This window comes from Acipenser ruthenus, chromosome 22 (assembly GCF_902713425.1).
Source record: "Acipenser ruthenus chromosome 22, fAciRut3.2 maternal haplotype, whole genome shotgun sequence".
Classification (NCBI taxonomy): Eukaryota; Metazoa; Chordata; class Actinopteri; order Acipenseriformes; family Acipenseridae; genus Acipenser; species Acipenser ruthenus.
Window position 1 is genome coordinate 5,406,854 of NC_081210.1, and position 17,975 is coordinate 5,424,828.

Here is a 17,975-nt window from a genome sequence, read left to right on the forward strand (position 1 = left end):
TTAGCAGACAATCTAAACACAGTTGTTGCTTACTGTAGATCATTAAATAGGGTCCTTTGTGTACCACAGTATGAAAACGTACATCTTTAACAGTAAATAAACAGACGTGTCAAATGCCAGAAAGGGCTCCCATTTTAATTATTTCGATCTGCTGCCTTTTAAGTCAAACAACAAGCCCGCTGATCTTCCCTACTGGAAAGCTGATGGATACTGCCCACATACAAATATGTCCATAAAAAAGACCTAGAAAAGTCTCTCCTGTCCCATCAAGAAGTCCACGACTATCCCCATGGAGAGGCACAAGCGCTAACCTCTGATCCACATGCAAGTTAGACATGCTGTGAAACCTGATCAGATTGTTCGTGTTCTGATGATCCAGACGCATTGTAGACTGGGGTGAGATCCTTTTCTTCAGGAATAGTTGGTGGCTGCAGGTCTTCCCCCTTTGCTTTTGCTTCTGGCTGAGGAAAAACCCCAGTTCTGATCTGGCAAAATAATATTAAAAACAAATGACACAGCAGTGTACATAGATCATCCAAGACATTAAAAGACTCAAAACTTAAACTCTTAGGTACAAATACACAATACTCAAATTGAATGCCAACCACATTAAGTCTATATGGTATAAAATGAGGGGTAATAAAAGGGTGCTGCTTACCAAAGAAAAAGAAGTAACATCTATATGCAGCCAGGTAAGTCCAGGTAAATTAAAAAACTGGGTGGGTAACAAAATATACCTAATAAACAGACAGCTATTTGGAGTGGTACTAAATACAGTACATTCAAATATGTAACTTGTTTTCTAAATACCTCTCTGTCTTTATGTAAATTCTGCATGCATGTAATCAGATTACTCATGATATGTAAATTCATAATACAGTAACTAACAAAGAGCCCTTATTAAGAGAGCTGGTCAGTATACCAATAGAGATACTGCTTTATGATTAGACTGCATATAAAAGATCCTTGAGACGAACAGGACAAGGAGAAATGTGCTGAATTACTGAAGAATACTATCATACTACTTTCCATAATCACTCAAACTTCTAATCAGAACGTTTGTTCCCATTTTCCTGGGTGTGCCTAATACTCCCAATCAAGGCATTACAACCATGAGTCTTTATTACTGGCATTATCGTGACGAAATGATACATTTAAAAACCAGATGTACATCAGCACAATACATAACCTCTATTCAAGTATATACACTACAACAACAATAACACATTATTATTGTGGTAAAACATATGGAAACAATTGGGGCTTACACTGATTCACTTCTTTAGCTTCTTGAGAAAAGTCACCTCATCTCTGTTTCTTATGCCATAACTGTAAAATAAAAAAATAAAAAATGAATATATGATATTCCAGTAACATTTGTGAATAGACGCTTCATATTAGGATCATACCTAATGTTTATTTCAAACGCTATTTGTGTGTTTTACTTATTGCATGTATCTCCTGCACAGGTTAATTGCTGATTTGTTCATTTTAATCTTAACAAGACAAAAGTAAATAAGTTTGCTGGTATTCAGATAATGTTTTCTGTTTCATGTTCCTGTGTTGAAAACTACTGTGGTTTCTATGACAGGTATGCAAATATGACAAACAAATACAGTATGTATACATACTAGAGAGCATGAAAAATATTTGTGTAGGGCTGAAAACAAGGTGAAGTGGGAGTTCTAGCAAACCAACTTTTTACTCTAGCTTTCTTAATAGTTTTTAAATTTTTCGAAAAAGATAAATACTTCTGGTTGATGGGACACACCCTTCCTTTAGAATTAAAGATCTTATGACGAGATTGTAACGTTATGGATTAACTATTCTTGGTTACACACTTACTCTTTAAGTTTCATTTTGTCGTCTTCCAGTTTCTCGCCGTCAAAAATCAAATGGAAGGTTCTCCAGACATACCGCCTTGAAAACATGCATGTGAAATGGGTTAGCAATGCACACCCAGGGATGGAAATGAGTACCTTTGCATAGCAGCCATTCCTGGTTTTACTGTCTTTAATAAGACACACCTGAGCTTATTACCTATACACTGTGGCTAATCAAGCATGTATTAATACCTGGAGTGGGTCAAACTGCTATGCAATAGGAGTCTTATTTGCTTCTCTGCACACCTATCCCAGGAGATTAGGGGAACATTATTTTTCCTCAACCGAGACCAGAGATGGAAATAAGGCCATTGCATTGTGGTTTGCAACACCCCAGGCTTCAGTAGGAGGCTAATCTGATGCACCACAACTTTTAAAACTCAGGTGTGAATAGTTAACACTCAAAGTACAATCTGAAATGATTAAAACCACTTTTTAATTTGGATAGAGACAAACTACAGGAACAATAGCTTAGATTTTCCACTTCACCTTATTACATTGTCTTGAAAAGGCTGCTTTGTTTAGGTTAAATATCCTATGAAATGTGAAAATGAATGTCATTTTAGAGTTATAATAATTGTAGTTTTATAAACTGTAATTATAGTATCAGTGTAAATACTTTACTGTAACTTTCTACAGTCAACTCTTAAATGAATCTAATTGCTGTAAATCTGTGTATGGGCTTTTAGCCTATAAGAAACTAGCAAATCTATGTACCAATTCCTAACGCCTGCTGGTGGTTACCAACAGGTGGTGGAATTTTCAGCAGGGTAATCTAGTGGCAACCAACTAAAATAGTATCTACAGGAATTTACAAAGACATGGGGGACAGTGCATCAGTTGACAACATAGCGTGACCTTTCAAAAAGAGCTGCCCAGTGCAAAGTTATAGATACTCAGATCAATGAAGGACTGTGGCTGAAATCCATGATTCTGATAGGATTACTTTACTCTTTTCCACAGTTTTACTGAATTACCAGCTGATGTGTTTCACTCCTCCTTCTCGCTGCTGCTTCAACTCCATGAACCTGCGAATAGCTTTCTTCAGGTCCAGCACTGTAGCATTCTGCACCACCACAATCGCTGGAGGAACACAGGGTATCGTTAACTCAGTCCTACAGGCATGCGTTACAGTAGATAACTTCTCAGAGTGAACTTTAAGAGATTCATCTAGTTCCAGATAATGTAGGTCTAGTTGCATTGGCCATTACAATAAATACAGATGAGAACATTTTAAATGAGGGGCCAATCAATCCAACAGAAACCAATAACGCTGACACTGTGGGAGGAGTGGGGGCACCCTTCAACATATACACCATGTGGGCCTATGTGTATGTGAATGCAAAAGGGGGTCCACTATACAGAATGGGAACAAAATACATTAGCACTCACGCATAACTTCACCGTCATCCTTGCAGACTCGGACTGTCATTGCCTGGCCATACTCCAGAGCCACCTGGGAATTGATCTCTTCCAACGTGACCTGGAAAGACAGCACACCGTTCACACGGAGAGACACCCACATACATCATTAGACATACTGTCGTCCAGAAACGTACTACTGTCTTCCTTGTTAATGTATTTTGGTTATTGGAGGTGGACAAACCTGAATGGGTAGGTCACAAAGCAGAGGGTCCTGGACTATCCTTGCCAAGCCTTCCTCGAAGATATCCAGGAATTCAGCATGGGGCAGGTCTTCTTCGTCCTCTTCCTCTTCTTCCTTGCACGGGCTCTTCTCCTCCTCCTCCTCCTCTTTCACACTTGCAGGGAGAACTTCTGTCCCTTCCTGCACAGGCTCTGCCATTGACTTCTGCTAAATAGGGAGTAACTACGCGCAAAACAATTGACCGACAAAAATAAGAATTGCAAATGCAACTGTGTTACACTTAAAATACAATCAAATACAGCTTCTGAGATATGTGGTAACATCCTGTATCACTCATTTTCTTCCTTGCAGTGTATAATTCATGTTTTAAATATGTTGTTTTACCTGGCATATCAAGTAATGCCAGGTAATTGTTATCAATGTGTGTTTGTTTGTATTCCCTTGTTCTGCTGCTAGTGCATGAAACCAGTCAAACCAATTATTAAATAAACAAAACAAAGAAACGTAAAAAATGAAAACACGCGAAGGCCCACCTAGTTTGATGCGGTACGTCCTATTCAACAACCCCAAAGGAAACACGTCGTTGTGTTTAAAAAATACAATATACTGTGCTATGAGATTTAAAAAAAAACAAAATACAATTCATGATTCTGAAAAATATTACACTTCTACCGTTTTCATAATAGCAACGAAGGGTGTATGGTTCCAGGCATTTCTTTTGAGTAGCCAGCACTACTTCCTGGAACTGAAATAGATTCGGTTTTGTTGGACGGACTTTAAAACCTGTTACTCACAGACCGGCTTTCGTGGAGATACACGAGAAACCGTTTTCTATTAGGACACCACTGTATCATTTATTGTAGTTTAATTTTTGTTGTTCTCTGGCCAGAGTGAATCATGTTGCTGTTCTGTCCGACCTGTGGTAATGTGTTGATCGTGGAGGAAGGGCAGAAATGTTTGCGTTTTGCGTGCAACACCTGCCCTTATGTTCATAACGTAACGAGAAAGGTAAATACAATATCCGGTGTTCAGTTTAAAATGGAAAATAACTGTTTGTATTTTTTAAACTTGTTTAATTAACTGGTGGTTGTCTTGAATTTAATCTATTACCGTAATGAAACTGCGCGATAGTAAGCTGTTATTTTGGTTCCCTATGTAAGTCTGTTTTGTTCTGAGCATTTAAACATTTGCATTATCAGCAATATTGTGACTTTGAATTCACAAGATTGCATCAAAAGGTTTCGCCTGTTTTAAAGGATAACAAATATGAACATGGAATGTTGTTATTATTATTATTATTATTATTGAGGCTTGTATACATTTTATGTCGCCTAAGATGTTTTCTGTTGTTTGAGGAATGGTAATAGGACTCTTATTACAAACTGCTATGCAATGGGTCTTGTTTCCGTCGCTGTGTTTTATTTTGCCCTTTGATTATGTGCATTTGCAGGTCACCAATAGGAAATACCCCAAGCTGAAGGAGGTTGATGATGTGCTCGGTGGAGCCGCCGCCTGGGAAAACGTTGATTCTACCCCAGGTAATTCAGACCCTGCCTTGGAAACGCGTCTGACACTGATGAGAGGAGCTTTTTAACAAACAAACACTGTGATTTAAATACAAGCAGGGGTAGTCAATCGCGGTCCTGGAGAGCGTTTCCAGTCCAGGTTCCACAAGTTTAAATGAGAATTAACTACTGTATGGAGGTTTAATGAGGTCCATTAAACAATTTAGAACAGGGTTGGAACAAAGACCAGAAATGCCAACTTTGGCCACCCTTGAAATGGATTCCCTTTACTGTAAGATCAGGGGGTTCAAGTTTGGATTTCCCACTCCTGGTCTTTGTTCCAACCCTGTTCTAAATTGTTTAATTGAGCCAATTACAGTAAACCTCCATAAATTACTTGTAGTTAATTATATCAATTTACCTGTTAAACCAGAAGTGGGATGGTCCTCCAAGGACACCCCTGCTCTACATTACTTCCACAGTTATTGCGATTAAACTTGCAAACTGTGTACACTGAAAATATAAAAAGGAAAATGTTCGCCATCACAATGTAGTGGATTAGTCTACAGAGTATCAGCTGTGAGAGTAGAGCATGTGTACATTGTTAGAAGTGAATTGAAAAGAAAACCACATCATTTTACTTTGGTGCAGAACAGTAATCTGATCATTACTGTAGGCATTAATGTGAACATACAGGTTCATGTTAGTAGCACCCCTTTATTATTGAATTTCTGTATGGCAGTATAATGAAAACAAATATTAGAATGGTGAAGCATACGCTGTTTATTTGCATAAGTATCTGTGTATTCAACTGAAAATGCCCTTAATCAGGCTAGAGAAGCCAGTTAGTGCAAAACCACAGTAAATCACTACTGTGACATAATTCTAACCACCTCTCTCTGTTTTGATTTCAGAAAAATGCCCCAAGTGCGAACATCCGCGTGCTTTTTTCATGCAGATCCAAACGAGATCAGCTGATGAGCCGATGACAACCTTTTACAAGTGCTGCAACCTCCAATGCGGGCACCGCTGGAGGGACTAGACCTCCTGCTTTGTCTCCTTGTCTTAGAGTAATGAAAGAACAGCTTGCATTGCATGGGTACCGCTTACTGAAAGCACTGTCTGGTCTGTGTTCTGTGCGCAGCCAAGTTACCAAGGCAAGGAAGCATTCAAGATAACTACAACTTGGAAATGATTGCGGTGTTGTGCCACCAGTTGCTTTTTCCTAAAGTAATGGGAGCGTTCTACATACACCTGATTGAATTCTGAGCTCACAAAAGTAGAGAGAAGCAAACCTGGGATATTCTGCTCTCCGTTAAGTTAAAATTAATTACTTTTGATCGGATGAATAAACATTTTAATGTCAATTTAAAGTAGGGTAGATAATCTAACTCTAGACTCAGAATTTTAGTCAGGTCTAACGAAAGGAAGTAAGGAAAGAAATCACTATGTGTCTGAGCTACGTGTGAGTAGAGTTGTGGGCATAGAAAATGTCAGGTTAAAAGTCAGTCACTTTAGCTATTGTGGCGCTATGAAGATGTGTTTTTTTTTTTTTTTTTTTTAAACAGTAGGCCTATAATGGTACTAATTCAGATGTAGTTCATGTGCTATGTTTGCAAGGTGAGGTTTTTGTGAGCCCTGTAATGCATATCACACAAGTAGCTTATTCATTTGTTATTACACAATATATATTTTAATGATGCTGTTTGGTAACCTCAGAGGTTATAGATCACATTGTTACTGATATTTTAAGTAATCGCTTGAAAGTGAGTCATGATATTTAAAATGGTCTCAATCTGAGTACATGTATACTTATACAATATTACACATCTAAAATGTGTGTATTTAAGATATGAAATAATAAAACAAGGAATTAATGAGTTGTTATTAGTTGTATTATTGTTAAAATAATAGTTTTGTATTATATGCAACAGCAGTGGTCCGATTCACATCATTCAGTTTACACAAGAGTATAATTTTACATAGCAACATTAAAAACATACAAGAAATACCATCACTTGGATTAAAGGCAAACATTTTTATTTGTAATCGTTTGTGCCTCTTCAACCCAGTATAAACATGACTGCTCTTCCACAGCACTGCAAGCCACTTAGCGTTGCATATAGAGAAGTATAGAGCCTAGAAAGGTAAAGGAGGCCAGCCTGGATTTTTGAAATATTCATAAAAAGCATGAACACGCACTGGCAAACTACAAGCCACTATCACTGGAGAGCAGATCTGGATTTTCATCTGCTGCATGGTTTTAAAAATTCAAGGTGATGCTGGTTATCCAACAGCACTGGCTTCTCAACAAAAACTATAACATGCAAACAAAACCCTAGTATTTATGCTGGACGGAATTTGTCTTGCTTTCTGTTTTGGATGTGAGAATAACCAGACTACTCTCTTTAAAGACCATTCCTAATTCCCATAAGAGAAAAGGGACTATGAAACTGTTCAAATTTGCAAAATGAAACTGATATGATCGATTTGAAGGTGAATTGAGTAGCCTGGGGGTGGAGTGTACTTGAAAATGAGTCACATGGACGTTGACTCATTTTCAAGTATCCCTTTTTAACACTACAGAGATACAGTAATAACATAAAAGCAAATGCTTATATTACTCAGTACGTCCATGCTACAAATTAAAATAAACAAAACCACACGTGTTTACCAAAAATCACTAAATTCACAGTACAGTTTGAACACATGGTGCTGAAGAATACTCTAATATCCAGCTTGTACAATCTAATTGTGTTTTATAAGCTTAAAGAATTGTCTCCAGTAGTGCAGGTCTCACATTATTTTATAAGAGTCACATAAATGATGGTTTTGTTTCAACCAGGCCTTTGTTATTTTAAGATTTAGAAACAGAAAATATTGTTAAATAGGTTTTAGTTCTGTTGTTAGCTACTTATAATTAATCCATTGTAAATCTCCATTTCTACCACTTTGGAATGAATATCGAAAAATTAATGGCTAGCTTTGTTACACTGTCCTAATAATCCAGATTATGTCCAGTTTTGAGTGCACTGGAATTGCAATTTTAAAATAAAAACATTGAAAATAAATGTTGAGGCACTGGTTTGAACAAACCCATGAACTGTTATGGACCCGAGTTTTATTTATTTATTTATTTTTAAATAAAGATAATTAAACAGAATAAGTAAGACCCAAGTAGATCTATTCACAGGGTCACCCAACTGGGCTAGTCTTAAAAAATACATTTAAAAAACAGGTGAGCTTTTAAACTCTGGTCACACTTCAAACTAAACGAAAAGCCAAGAACATAAAAAGTGTGCACGAAAAACAGAAAGCGATGCATGTTGAAACAGAACAATAAACTTATTCCAAGCTGCTGAAAAATCAAACGCTGCACCAACATCCAATAACATCTACAGCCCTTGTATAAGACTGCAACAACCAGTAGATTTTGATCATCGACTGGTAGCTCCGAGTAGTTGATAAGACATTTTTTAGAGCATTTTACAGCACTGGGGATTAATTCAGTACTGTACATATCCTTGGTTATCCAAATAAATGCTCTTAAAAAACAACTGGCTTATCCCAGAGAGGTACAGGATGATAAAATGCACCTCAAAGTCAAGTAGACTTGGCTAATGCCTTTATTAGTGTGGCGAGTTCAACTGCTCTGCGGTAGTGTTTTTAAGGGCTGGTGGGAATATTGTTCCCGGTTTAAGGATGGTTTACATCTAGGTGTAAAATGTTGACAGTGTACTACCCCTGGCCAGCCATGTAGGTGTTGCAGCACTAGCCTTGTGGCTCCACCTGGTGCAAATAGGTACTGTCAAACCCAGTACAGCGTGTGAAATGATGCCGAGACTCTACGAACAGACAACAGAACGAAAAGCCATATATGATGTATAACACTACTTAATAAAAAATAAATATTACCATGGTTAAAAATTACAATAAAATTACTTTAAAATAAAAACTAGGGAACAATGCTTCTGACCTTTACAACCTTATATATTATCTGGCTAGCAGAATTGTTTTGCATGGCAAGTGCAGTTAACATCTATTTAAACCTCATGCAGATTAAAATAGGTATTAGACATCTCCTGCATTTATCTTCTAATGTTAAGTCTGGCTTGACACATTGATAATTCTGATACACGGTTAAAACTTAAAATTGTTCGCTGCATTAGGTGAGCTTCTGGCCAACATAAAACATCTGCCAATGAGCCTATGGCATTATTACTGAAGAACACAATACAGGTGAAAATTCCCTATGGATTAAAACACTTCTCTGTGACACCCAACCTCTTAAACTGCCTCTTCATTAAAGGGACATCCCTTTTTAGAAATGGCACAGAAAATGCCGGTGCTGTGTAGCGTAGCTGATCAACAGAACCAGGTATGACTTCTTGAGTGTGAACTCTGATAAGACAAGATGGTGGTACAGCAAAAAAGGACTTTGGTAGGGATCGAGTTAAGACGGAACAGAAATGTAGTTGGAACCTCAATAATGCGTTAAGAGGGGACCTTCAAATAGACCATTATATATATATATAAAAAAAAAAAAAACTTCCAATAGCCTGTCCATTATAATAAGCGCAAGATAATCCAATTATGGTCTATACTGATAAGCTTTACAGTTACACTGCACCACACTTAATTAAAGAAAACCCTACATTTTGCTTTTGTTTTCATTTTGTAGTTTTATAAAGTTCATTATCCCTGAAGTTTGGCAGGTTGAGAGGTAAGAGTACAGTGCCTAAGTCTTATCAAATATAAACTCTTTTTATTTATTTGTAATACCCTTTTGCTGAGCTTTGCTAATTCCCAGTAAGGCCTTCACAGCTACTGACCTTAATAAACACTACAGTACGACTGAAGAAAGCACTGCTATGTGAAGGTGGTGAAATAAAACATTAAAGAAAGAAATGTTGTCGCTACCACAGACATTCCACAAGGGGGAGCTATGACACCAGGCGTGACTGTGTTAGCACATGCGCTTGTATGTGTAGATGTAGCCCTTGCAGTTGGGGCAGGTGTGCGTCACATCCTTGAGGTCGTCAATCACACAAGGGATCAGGCAGCAGCCCAGGTCACACCTACGGGAACACACAAACAAGTTTCCGATTCATATCTAAAGATGTGGGGTTTTTTTATGATCAGTGAGTGGATCATTTTTAACAAAATAAAAGTTGTTATAATGCCGGGATAAATATTTTATTATTATGCCAAGTGAACACTATTTGAAATGTGTTCAGTGTCACAAACGACCATTTTCGTATTTATTCATACAACAGAATAGTAATAATGTATATGACTACATCAAACAGGTACCGTTGAGCATACTGTACACATGTACAATTTGTCAACAGCACATTTAATTACACAAAATATTCAAACATGAAAAGACTTTTGCCCAGCAGAGTCACTCACCCCACGAAGCAGCAGAAGAGACAGAAGAGTGTGTTCATGAGGCCGATGTCGTGTGTGAGCTTGGTGGTGATTGCCTGCTGGCAGTGTGGGCACACTGTCTGGACCGGTGCTGCCTGGAACATCTCCCCCTGCAGCACCGTCAGCGTGGTGCCAGCACCCGGCGGCACGATCACCGTGGCTGTGTGCCCCCCCGGAGAGGGGTAGTGCCCGGGTCCGGGAGCGTACTGCCCAGGGATAGGCTGCGGAAAGTGGCCAGGAGGAGGGTAGTACCCAGCTAGGGGGAAAAAGAAGGAAGGAGGCTTATTCAAATCCTGTACTCTGCCCATCATTCATCTCTTCAGCTAAGAAGATATAAAAATAATTTAGAAAATTAAAGGAATTTATTGACAAATGCATCTTTTTTCCATCCTGTTTTTTTCCAGTGTACATGAAGGTCTGTGCATAAGACCTAGAAGAAAGTGGTTGACACCTTTCCTCTGCTTAACGCAGCTGTGTTTTAATGTTCGAGGTTGTAATAATAATGCAATCTCTGTGAGGCTTTGTTTAATACTATATAAATAACCTATGCTAAAATACTACAGCATTTCCCTAGAAGAGATATTGTACTTCATATAGCAGAATTTAATGCAAAGTATGGATGGCTAATGGCACACGCTATGGAGGACAGTGTGTGTTTGTCTTCTCCCCTCCCAAGTCAGTTCAGGGGTGGTAGCGGTGAACTGAGCCTAAAAATAATTGGACACTACTAAATTGGGAAGAAAACAATAAAAATAATTGGCGACTACTAAATTAAAAAAAAAAAAGCAAAAAAAAAACAAAACAACAACACTACTCCATGCTGTTCAGGGCTGATTCATACTGTACAAGGATACAGCAGTTACAGGTAGCTATAACATACCGTAGGGTGGGTATGCCATGCCCCCCTCTCCTGGTACATGGGGGGGTATAAACCCAGGCTGTGTCGGAGGCTCGTAGGGAGGCGGGCCATACTCTGGATAGACTGGGTGCCCTTGAGTGTGAGTCATCAGAGGAACTGGACCTAATGGCAGAAAAGGCACACTGTTATATGGGGTGTTATAACAGTATACATCCATTTTATAAAATGCTAGTGCAACAAGGAAGTACATTTACCTAGGAGGAACATGAAACAGGAAAACAGCAAACAGCAAACACCACGTTAAAACAAAAATTGCCAATACAAAACATTAAAAAAAAAAAAAAAAAGTTGTTAAGAAGCAAACTGTGGCTGCATCAAATTCCAACAAGGTTATCTTTTCAACCTTGGGTAAGGTTGTGCGGCTTTATAAAAATGAAAAAAGACAACTGTTTTCAAACACAAGAACCTCTGTTCCGTATTTCCATGGCAACAGGTCATTCCGTAGGCCGTTTCACATATTGCAATTAGTTGTGACGCTAATTCAGAAAGACATCAAGTGGCACATTTTAATTGGGAATGGATTATGGATTTCCAGACTGTTTTTAATTAAAAAAAGAAAGAAAAAAAGCACTAGTTAGAAGAAAGTCTCCCATGCTCTCTATGCTAGAAAGAGTATTTGAGAGGAGATATTTACAGCATGTTTAAGGTGGAGTTCTAACGGCACAGGGACTCAAAAAAGCTCTGAAAACACAACACGATGGAGTGGTCTGCTCAATTGGGTCTACCTTCATTTTAGAAATGCCTGTCTGTGGGCTCCTGAGTGGCTCATCCAGTAAAGGCACTCCGCGTGGAGTGCAGGATGCGCCACATAGCCTGGAGATCGCCGGTTCAGGTCCAGGAGTGGACGGGAGGTCCAGGGGGAGGCGCACGACTGGCCGAGCGCCGCCTGGGGTGGGGAGGGCTTAGGTCGGCCAGGGTGTCCTCGGCTCACCGCACACCAGCGACCACTGTAGACTGGCCGGGTGCATGCCTGCAAGTGGCCCAGAGCTGCGTGGTCCTCCGACGCTGTAGCTCTGAAGGTACCTGCATGGCGAGCCTGCAGAGTGAAAAGTGGACGGCTGACGGCACACGTTTCGGAGAACGCGTGTGCTTGTCTTCGCCTCTCCCGAGGTTGCAGCGGTGAGCCAGGCTTAAAAAAGAATTGCGCATTTCAAATTGGGAAGAAAATGGGGTAAAAAAAAAAAACAAAAAAACTGGCAATTCCAAATTTAAAAAAATAAAAAAAAAGAAAAAGAAGAAATGCCTGTCTGCATTTAAATACAAAAAAGAAGCATTCAAAAGCTGTAGGCAGAGGAACTCAGAATCTCAGACAAAGGTCTGGTTAAAAAGAAAAGCCTTAACTGGCAAGGTCAAACTTGGGTGAAGTTTGGGTGAAAGACCTCTGGACGTACCTGAGATGGGCGGCTGCCCATTCTTCTCTTCCATCAGGGGGGCGCTGGGACCCCCAGGGTACGGAGGAGGAGGATCGCTCGACATCCTCAGCTGTTCAGTCAGCGCAACCTGCAGAAACGTTATCAGCGTCATTCCACAATAACTGATGCACTGCGGGACCGTTTTAATTTAGAAAGCATTTTACAAACCTCAGGACACCTGAAGTCTCAATATTTTAGCATTCATTTTAATGGTGCAGCAGACAAACACACAATGGAATTATCTATTACACACCAAGGTACAACAGAATCAAATACACATGTGGGTTTTCAAGCGCTGTGCTTTAATTACTACTAACAACTTCAAAAGTCTGTTTAAATAGTTATTTCTTAAAGCTTTGTATGTTGTGCAAAACCCTTTTTGCTAAGATGGCCTTGGGTACAATAGAAGCCACTCTTGACATTCCTTCAGCAGCATGCCAAAAACTTCTGCCAGTAACTCTACTTCAAAGAATGCTTAACCACGTTTTATCACAACTGAAATTGCAGACCTCTAATACGTGTCAAAAGACATGTAATTGAGACAACCATGTAATGGCACCTCCACTATATCCTCGTTGCCAGGGAGATTTCAAAAACCAGACAATACTTACGTCCGAACAGAAGTCACATTTACTACTTTTCTCAAAGCAAAAGAGATCCTTACCGGTGGAGAACAGTAGGTTCTTGCCAATTAGGCTAACAAAATCTGCCAGCTTTACTCTTCAGCTTCCTTACACAGCGAAACACAACTGTTGGAAAAATAAAAAAAGATACAAATTAGGACTCATGAAACAGAAGTAATATTTTAATCAGAGCCTAGCAGTGTGGATAATACCCACATTCACAACCAGGCAGCACATGATGACCTTAAACATACATTATGTGGCTTAGTCTGCCAGCAGTCCCTCAGCAGATTTGGCCACCTCATTGTCTAAAGAGATTGATTCCTTGTTAAATTGATTCTGCAACATATCTGATGTGACGTGAACTACTGTATATAAATGTATATATAACGCTCAAAAAATGTTGCACCATACAGCGCCCTTAACACCCAAAGTGCATTACAGTCTGCTTGCCATTGCACATAAAAAGAGCAAACATCAAACAAAATTAAGGTAATTTCAGTTTGAAATTTGCTTAAAGAAGTAAGACATCACACACTTACAGCGACATGCAATCTGCACTGTGATCAGTGGAGTTCAGAGGTATTTGTACACAGAAGGCATTTCATAAAAGATCCTGCAGCTAAAGCAAAAACCCTAAAGCACTGTAAATACTTCTCATAAGGGGTGCTACAGTCAAGCATCTTAAGTGATTGAAAACACCAATACAAAGCTTACTGTCTTATTGGTTCAAACACAGTTAATTGGCTAACTCGTCTGTGCATCTCTTGTATAATTTAGCTATTGTGGTTAGCAGTGTGCAATATACAGTAAAATGCCTCTTCCAGTTTCTGGTAGACAACTGAATAATTGAATAGTGGAAAATAAAAATGTGGTTACTACTAGATTTGTAATATATGGTGTTATTTACAATCTGTGTATATTTCTAATATACACATTTCTAATAATAATAATAATAATAATAATAATAATAATAATAATAATAATAATAATAATAATAATAATATTTCTGGCAAACTGGGTGCAAAAGTAAACCATGAGTTGTTTTTTTTTGTTTGTTTGTTTTTTGTTTGTTTTTAAAGTACCATGTAAAACTATTTCCTCTCTTATTTTGAATTGTTTGTTTGTTTATTATAGAAATAAACACAAAGACCTCTCAGTTGTTGCAGACTTTTGTATACAGTGAATGTCAGGACCCCAGGATGACGACACAGGGCTCGTTGTATTTGTTCTAAAAGGTCCTGTTTCTTCGGCTTAGTCGTGGGCATCACTTTACTTATCTAATGGCGTCATATTTTCAGCAGCGGGGCAACCTGCTTTCATATCTTGTTCAGCAATGTTCAGATGGCATCGCTGTACTTTATTTGAACTTAAAAAAAAAAATGTGGATGTTCATATAATGACAACTATTGGCAACTTTATTTCACTAATATTGTATTTTTATTAAGAATTACCTACTATATTTATGTGTTTTATTTATATTGTTTTTTTAAATATCATTGGTAAGAACTAGAATAATTATTCAGTCTTCAGATAAAAGGCGTAAAATCCCGTCCAAATCGACGGTACTTTCTACAGCTTATATGAGCACCAGTTTAACTGCGTCAAACTGCGGTGACTGCACAATGTAGTTCTAAAAGCTTCGCTCAGTTTAGAACAAAATGACGTTAAACCGCCCTGCTTTGTGGGAATTACAGTTCCTGAAACAAGTCCAGCTGGTTAACGTTCGTTAAATTAAGAAAGGATAAGAACTACAAGACCCAGCCTACACAGAGAGGAATAATTCAGCCTATAAGACATGACGCTAGAATTAGTAAAACGGTTTTCATCTATTATTACACAAATAAAATATTTTTATTTCAATATAAAGTATTAGGTGAAAATCATACGATAGTAAATCGAGATTATATTTTTTCAACAGCAGCGTATTCCTAAAAAAATAAAAAAAACAGCAACACACACACACAAAACAACCAACACAAAAACAACACAGGCAACGCACTGCCATTAGCTATATTTATCTTAAATAAAAATACACACACTTTATTTAAACGGACGTTTAAATATCTTGACCATTTATTAAATTATTAATATACACAACAAAAGCGTCACTGTTTTCCTATTTTTAGTAGGCTGTGTCAATACCGCTAGCTATCGTTCTTAAACTAGCTAATAAATCAGCTTTACAAAAAATAAATAAATAAATTGCTCTACAACAAATAGCGTAAATAAACGTTACCTGTTTTTTATTTCTGTTTGTATAGGCAGCGGTTGAATATTGCAGTAAACAGTCCAACCAGCTAGCAGATGAGGTCAGGGTTTCGTTGTTCAATATTCCTTTCGAGATCGCCTCTGGGCACCTTCCCCTTTGCTGACGTAGCTGATAATGAAATGCACGTAATGTTGTCACGCGTTCCGTATTTACTTCAAGTGCTGGAGCGTTACAAAAATATAACAATACAACATTACACAAATATAATGATAAAAAACAACAACATATAAAGCAAAGCTATACGTGTTTCAGCTGTGTGTCACTATTGTTCAACAGAATGTGCAGCCGTTTCTTCATTTATAGCCCTGTCACATACATACCAGGACAATTTAGTTTATTATACTGTGATTTGAACAATATTAATAATGAACACTTATAAAGTGTGTTTCCTTGGGTGTCTTCCATAATGTCATAGGCAATGGAATTATTTCTGTAAATTATTTTGATAATTTTAAGATTACGCTGTTGGCCAATACATATCCCAAGAGTTACTTGATTGCTATACAACAAATATGCTACAGTACAATTAACAATGTATGCGTTTTTAACCAGTGACTTGTAATCTTTTTGCAGTTTATTATTTTAAACATGTACGTCACAATTGGGAAGCGCTGTGCTTCAATCTGATTTTATTATCAATAATTTTACAATGTTAGCGATGCACACAACAGCATTGTATTAACACACCCTCCCAGAAAACCTACCATTTTAAAGTTATCGAAGTGGAAGAGTTTCATTTGACATTTACCTCTTTACATTTTTCTATGCAATGCACATTTTGGTTTTCCATAGTGTTTATTTATACAGCTATTTTGGACCATATTTCTTTGGCGATCTTTGGAAAAAATTAAAGATTCGCCAGGCAAAATAATCTCTGAATTGATATGTTGAATATAAAAAAAGTACGCATTGGCGAATAAAAACAATAGTTTGATACATATGTACAAATACAAATAAATTGATACATTTAAGATAAATAAATACAGTCCATATGTATACTGATGTGCTGGGTAGGCCAGGCTGATCCTCAGAGCCGGCAACACATGAAAATATAGTAAGTTGCTGTAGGTTAAATTTTATTCTAATAAATATTACTGTAATAATGCAAGTACAGATGATGTCACAACCTATAGAACAGAGTAAAATATTTTTTTTTTATTGATTGTGCAAACATATAGTTGAGAAGTTGTTTTCTGTTATAATGGTAAAATGTTATAAATTCATTAGGATTTAGTGTGTGTGTGGGGGGGTCTTAATGGCTTAAGTAAAAAGATGACTAGGGACATTGCTAAATGTGGCATTTTGCTTAAAAAATAAGCATGATTTTCATTTTAAATGCTTTATAGTGTATTTTTTTTCCCAAAGCATGTGAATATGAATTACATAATACTTTATTATGCATCAATTAGTTTGAGTAAAATCAGATGTTTTATCCAAAATATTGCCTCAGGATGCAAAAGGGTTACTGTACCTTTCTTAAGTGAGGCAACCATAACACTGTCTTGAGCAGCAGAAGACACACAGAAAATGTCGGCTCCTATCACTTTAACTGAGCTGCTAGGCCTTGCCTTAGGCAACCCGGAGTTTGGCACTCTGAGCTTCAGTTCCCTGCACTGTCCTCTCAACGGTATGCTGGAGCAGTTAGGCATAGGCAAGGTGGAGAAGATCATTTTAGATGGAGACTTGGCCAGGCATTTTATCAGCTGGCACAGAGTTAACAGGCTGGAGGAGAAGTGGTATTGCCTAGATCAGCTGTCTTCCACAGAAAACCTGCTGGACAGGAGCGGGGCAAATAGCAGCCAGCCAGTGAGCGAGATGTGGCAGCTACTGTAGCTGCGGAGAAGAACTGAAGCAATCGAGGAAGAAAAAACCTCAGCGCTTTATATATTCCCAAGACACTGTAGCGCTATACTTACCAAAAAGAGCTGCAGTGACTCCCCAGTCTCGCTAGATTTTAAAATTGCAGTTTGCTTACTACGCTAGTCCATAACCTTCAAATATTCGGCACACTCCGCTGTTGGTTTGCTATCTCTACCTGCAGCAGTAGGGGGATTAAATTCACAAGCTGTGTTATATACCAGGAAGCAATACTGAGTTCAGATTTTCAAACTGTGCTTATAAGGTACAAATAAAAATAAAATACATTAATAAATAAATAAATAAACAAAAGCACTTGTGACGTATCACCTTTAAAATACACCAAAACTATTTAATTCTCGCCTGGCAGACAAAAAGTACCAGATTTGGAATCCAGCGATATCCGGCACAAATGAACCCCTGCTTACAGAAGTCACATGTTTTTTGCATATCTTTACGGTAATGTTT

The 17,975-nt window shown here is 38.0% G+C and overlaps 3 protein-coding genes across 14 annotated transcripts; 1 reads left to right on the forward strand and 2 right to left on the reverse strand.

The window, feature by feature from the left end:
• Nucleotides 1-114: 114 nt before the first annotated feature.
• LOC117431546 (U11/U12 small nuclear ribonucleoprotein 25 kDa protein-like) lies at nt 115-5,036 on the reverse strand. 11 transcript variants are annotated; one of them, XR_004548700.3, is made up of 8 exons: nt 4,162-4,258; nt 3,490-3,696; nt 3,276-3,366; nt 2,861-2,966; nt 1,846-1,920; nt 1,269-1,329; nt 659-715; nt 115-485 (listed from the first exon to the last, which is right to left on the reverse strand). XR_004548700.3 is itself a non-coding variant. In XM_058995873.1 (7 exons), the coding sequence occupies exons 2-6, from the start codon at nt 3,685-3,687 to the stop codon at nt 1,275-1,277; spliced, it is 525 nt and encodes a 174-aa protein (XP_058851856.1). In that variant the 5' UTR covers nt 3,688-3,711; nt 4,958-5,036; the 3' UTR covers nt 115-485; nt 1,269-1,274. The 11 variants fall into 11 exon arrangements, 10 of the variants coding, with proteins under 10 accessions (XP_058851856.1, XP_058851858.1, XP_058851859.1 ...); XM_058995873.1 differs by lacking the exons at nt 659-715; nt 4,162-4,258 and adding an exon at nt 4,958-5,036 and having other exon boundaries at nt 3,490-3,711; XM_058995875.1 differs by lacking the exons at nt 659-715; nt 4,162-4,258 and adding an exon at nt 4,958-5,017 and having other exon boundaries at nt 3,490-3,693.
• Nucleotides 4,266-6,871, forward strand: LOC117431547 (DNA-directed RNA polymerase III subunit RPC10). Its single transcript, XM_034052563.3, has 3 exons — nt 4,266-4,497; nt 4,940-5,027; nt 5,909-6,871. The coding sequence occupies exons 1-3, from the start codon at nt 4,387-4,389 to the stop codon at nt 6,034-6,036; spliced, it is 327 nt and encodes a 108-aa protein (XP_033908454.1). The 5' UTR covers nt 4,266-4,386; the 3' UTR covers nt 6,037-6,871.
• LOC117431545 (cell death-inducing p53-target protein 1-like) lies at nt 6,868-15,776 on the reverse strand. Of its 2 annotated transcripts, none has more exons than XM_058995870.1 (6): nt 15,621-15,776; nt 13,420-13,508; nt 12,735-12,843; nt 11,305-11,445; nt 10,407-10,680; nt 6,868-10,072 (listed from the first exon to the last, which is right to left on the reverse strand). In XM_058995870.1, exons 3-6 carry the CDS (start codon nt 12,817-12,819, stop codon nt 9,961-9,963), a joined length of 612 nt encoding a protein of 203 aa, XP_058851853.1. In that variant the 5' UTR covers nt 12,820-12,843; nt 13,420-13,508; nt 15,621-15,776; the 3' UTR covers nt 6,868-9,960. The 2 variants fall into 2 exon arrangements, with proteins under 2 accessions (XP_058851853.1, XP_033908449.1); XM_034052558.3 differs by having other exon boundaries at nt 13,420-13,504; nt 15,618-15,776.
• Between the last annotated feature and the right edge of the window lie 2,199 nt (nt 15,777-17,975).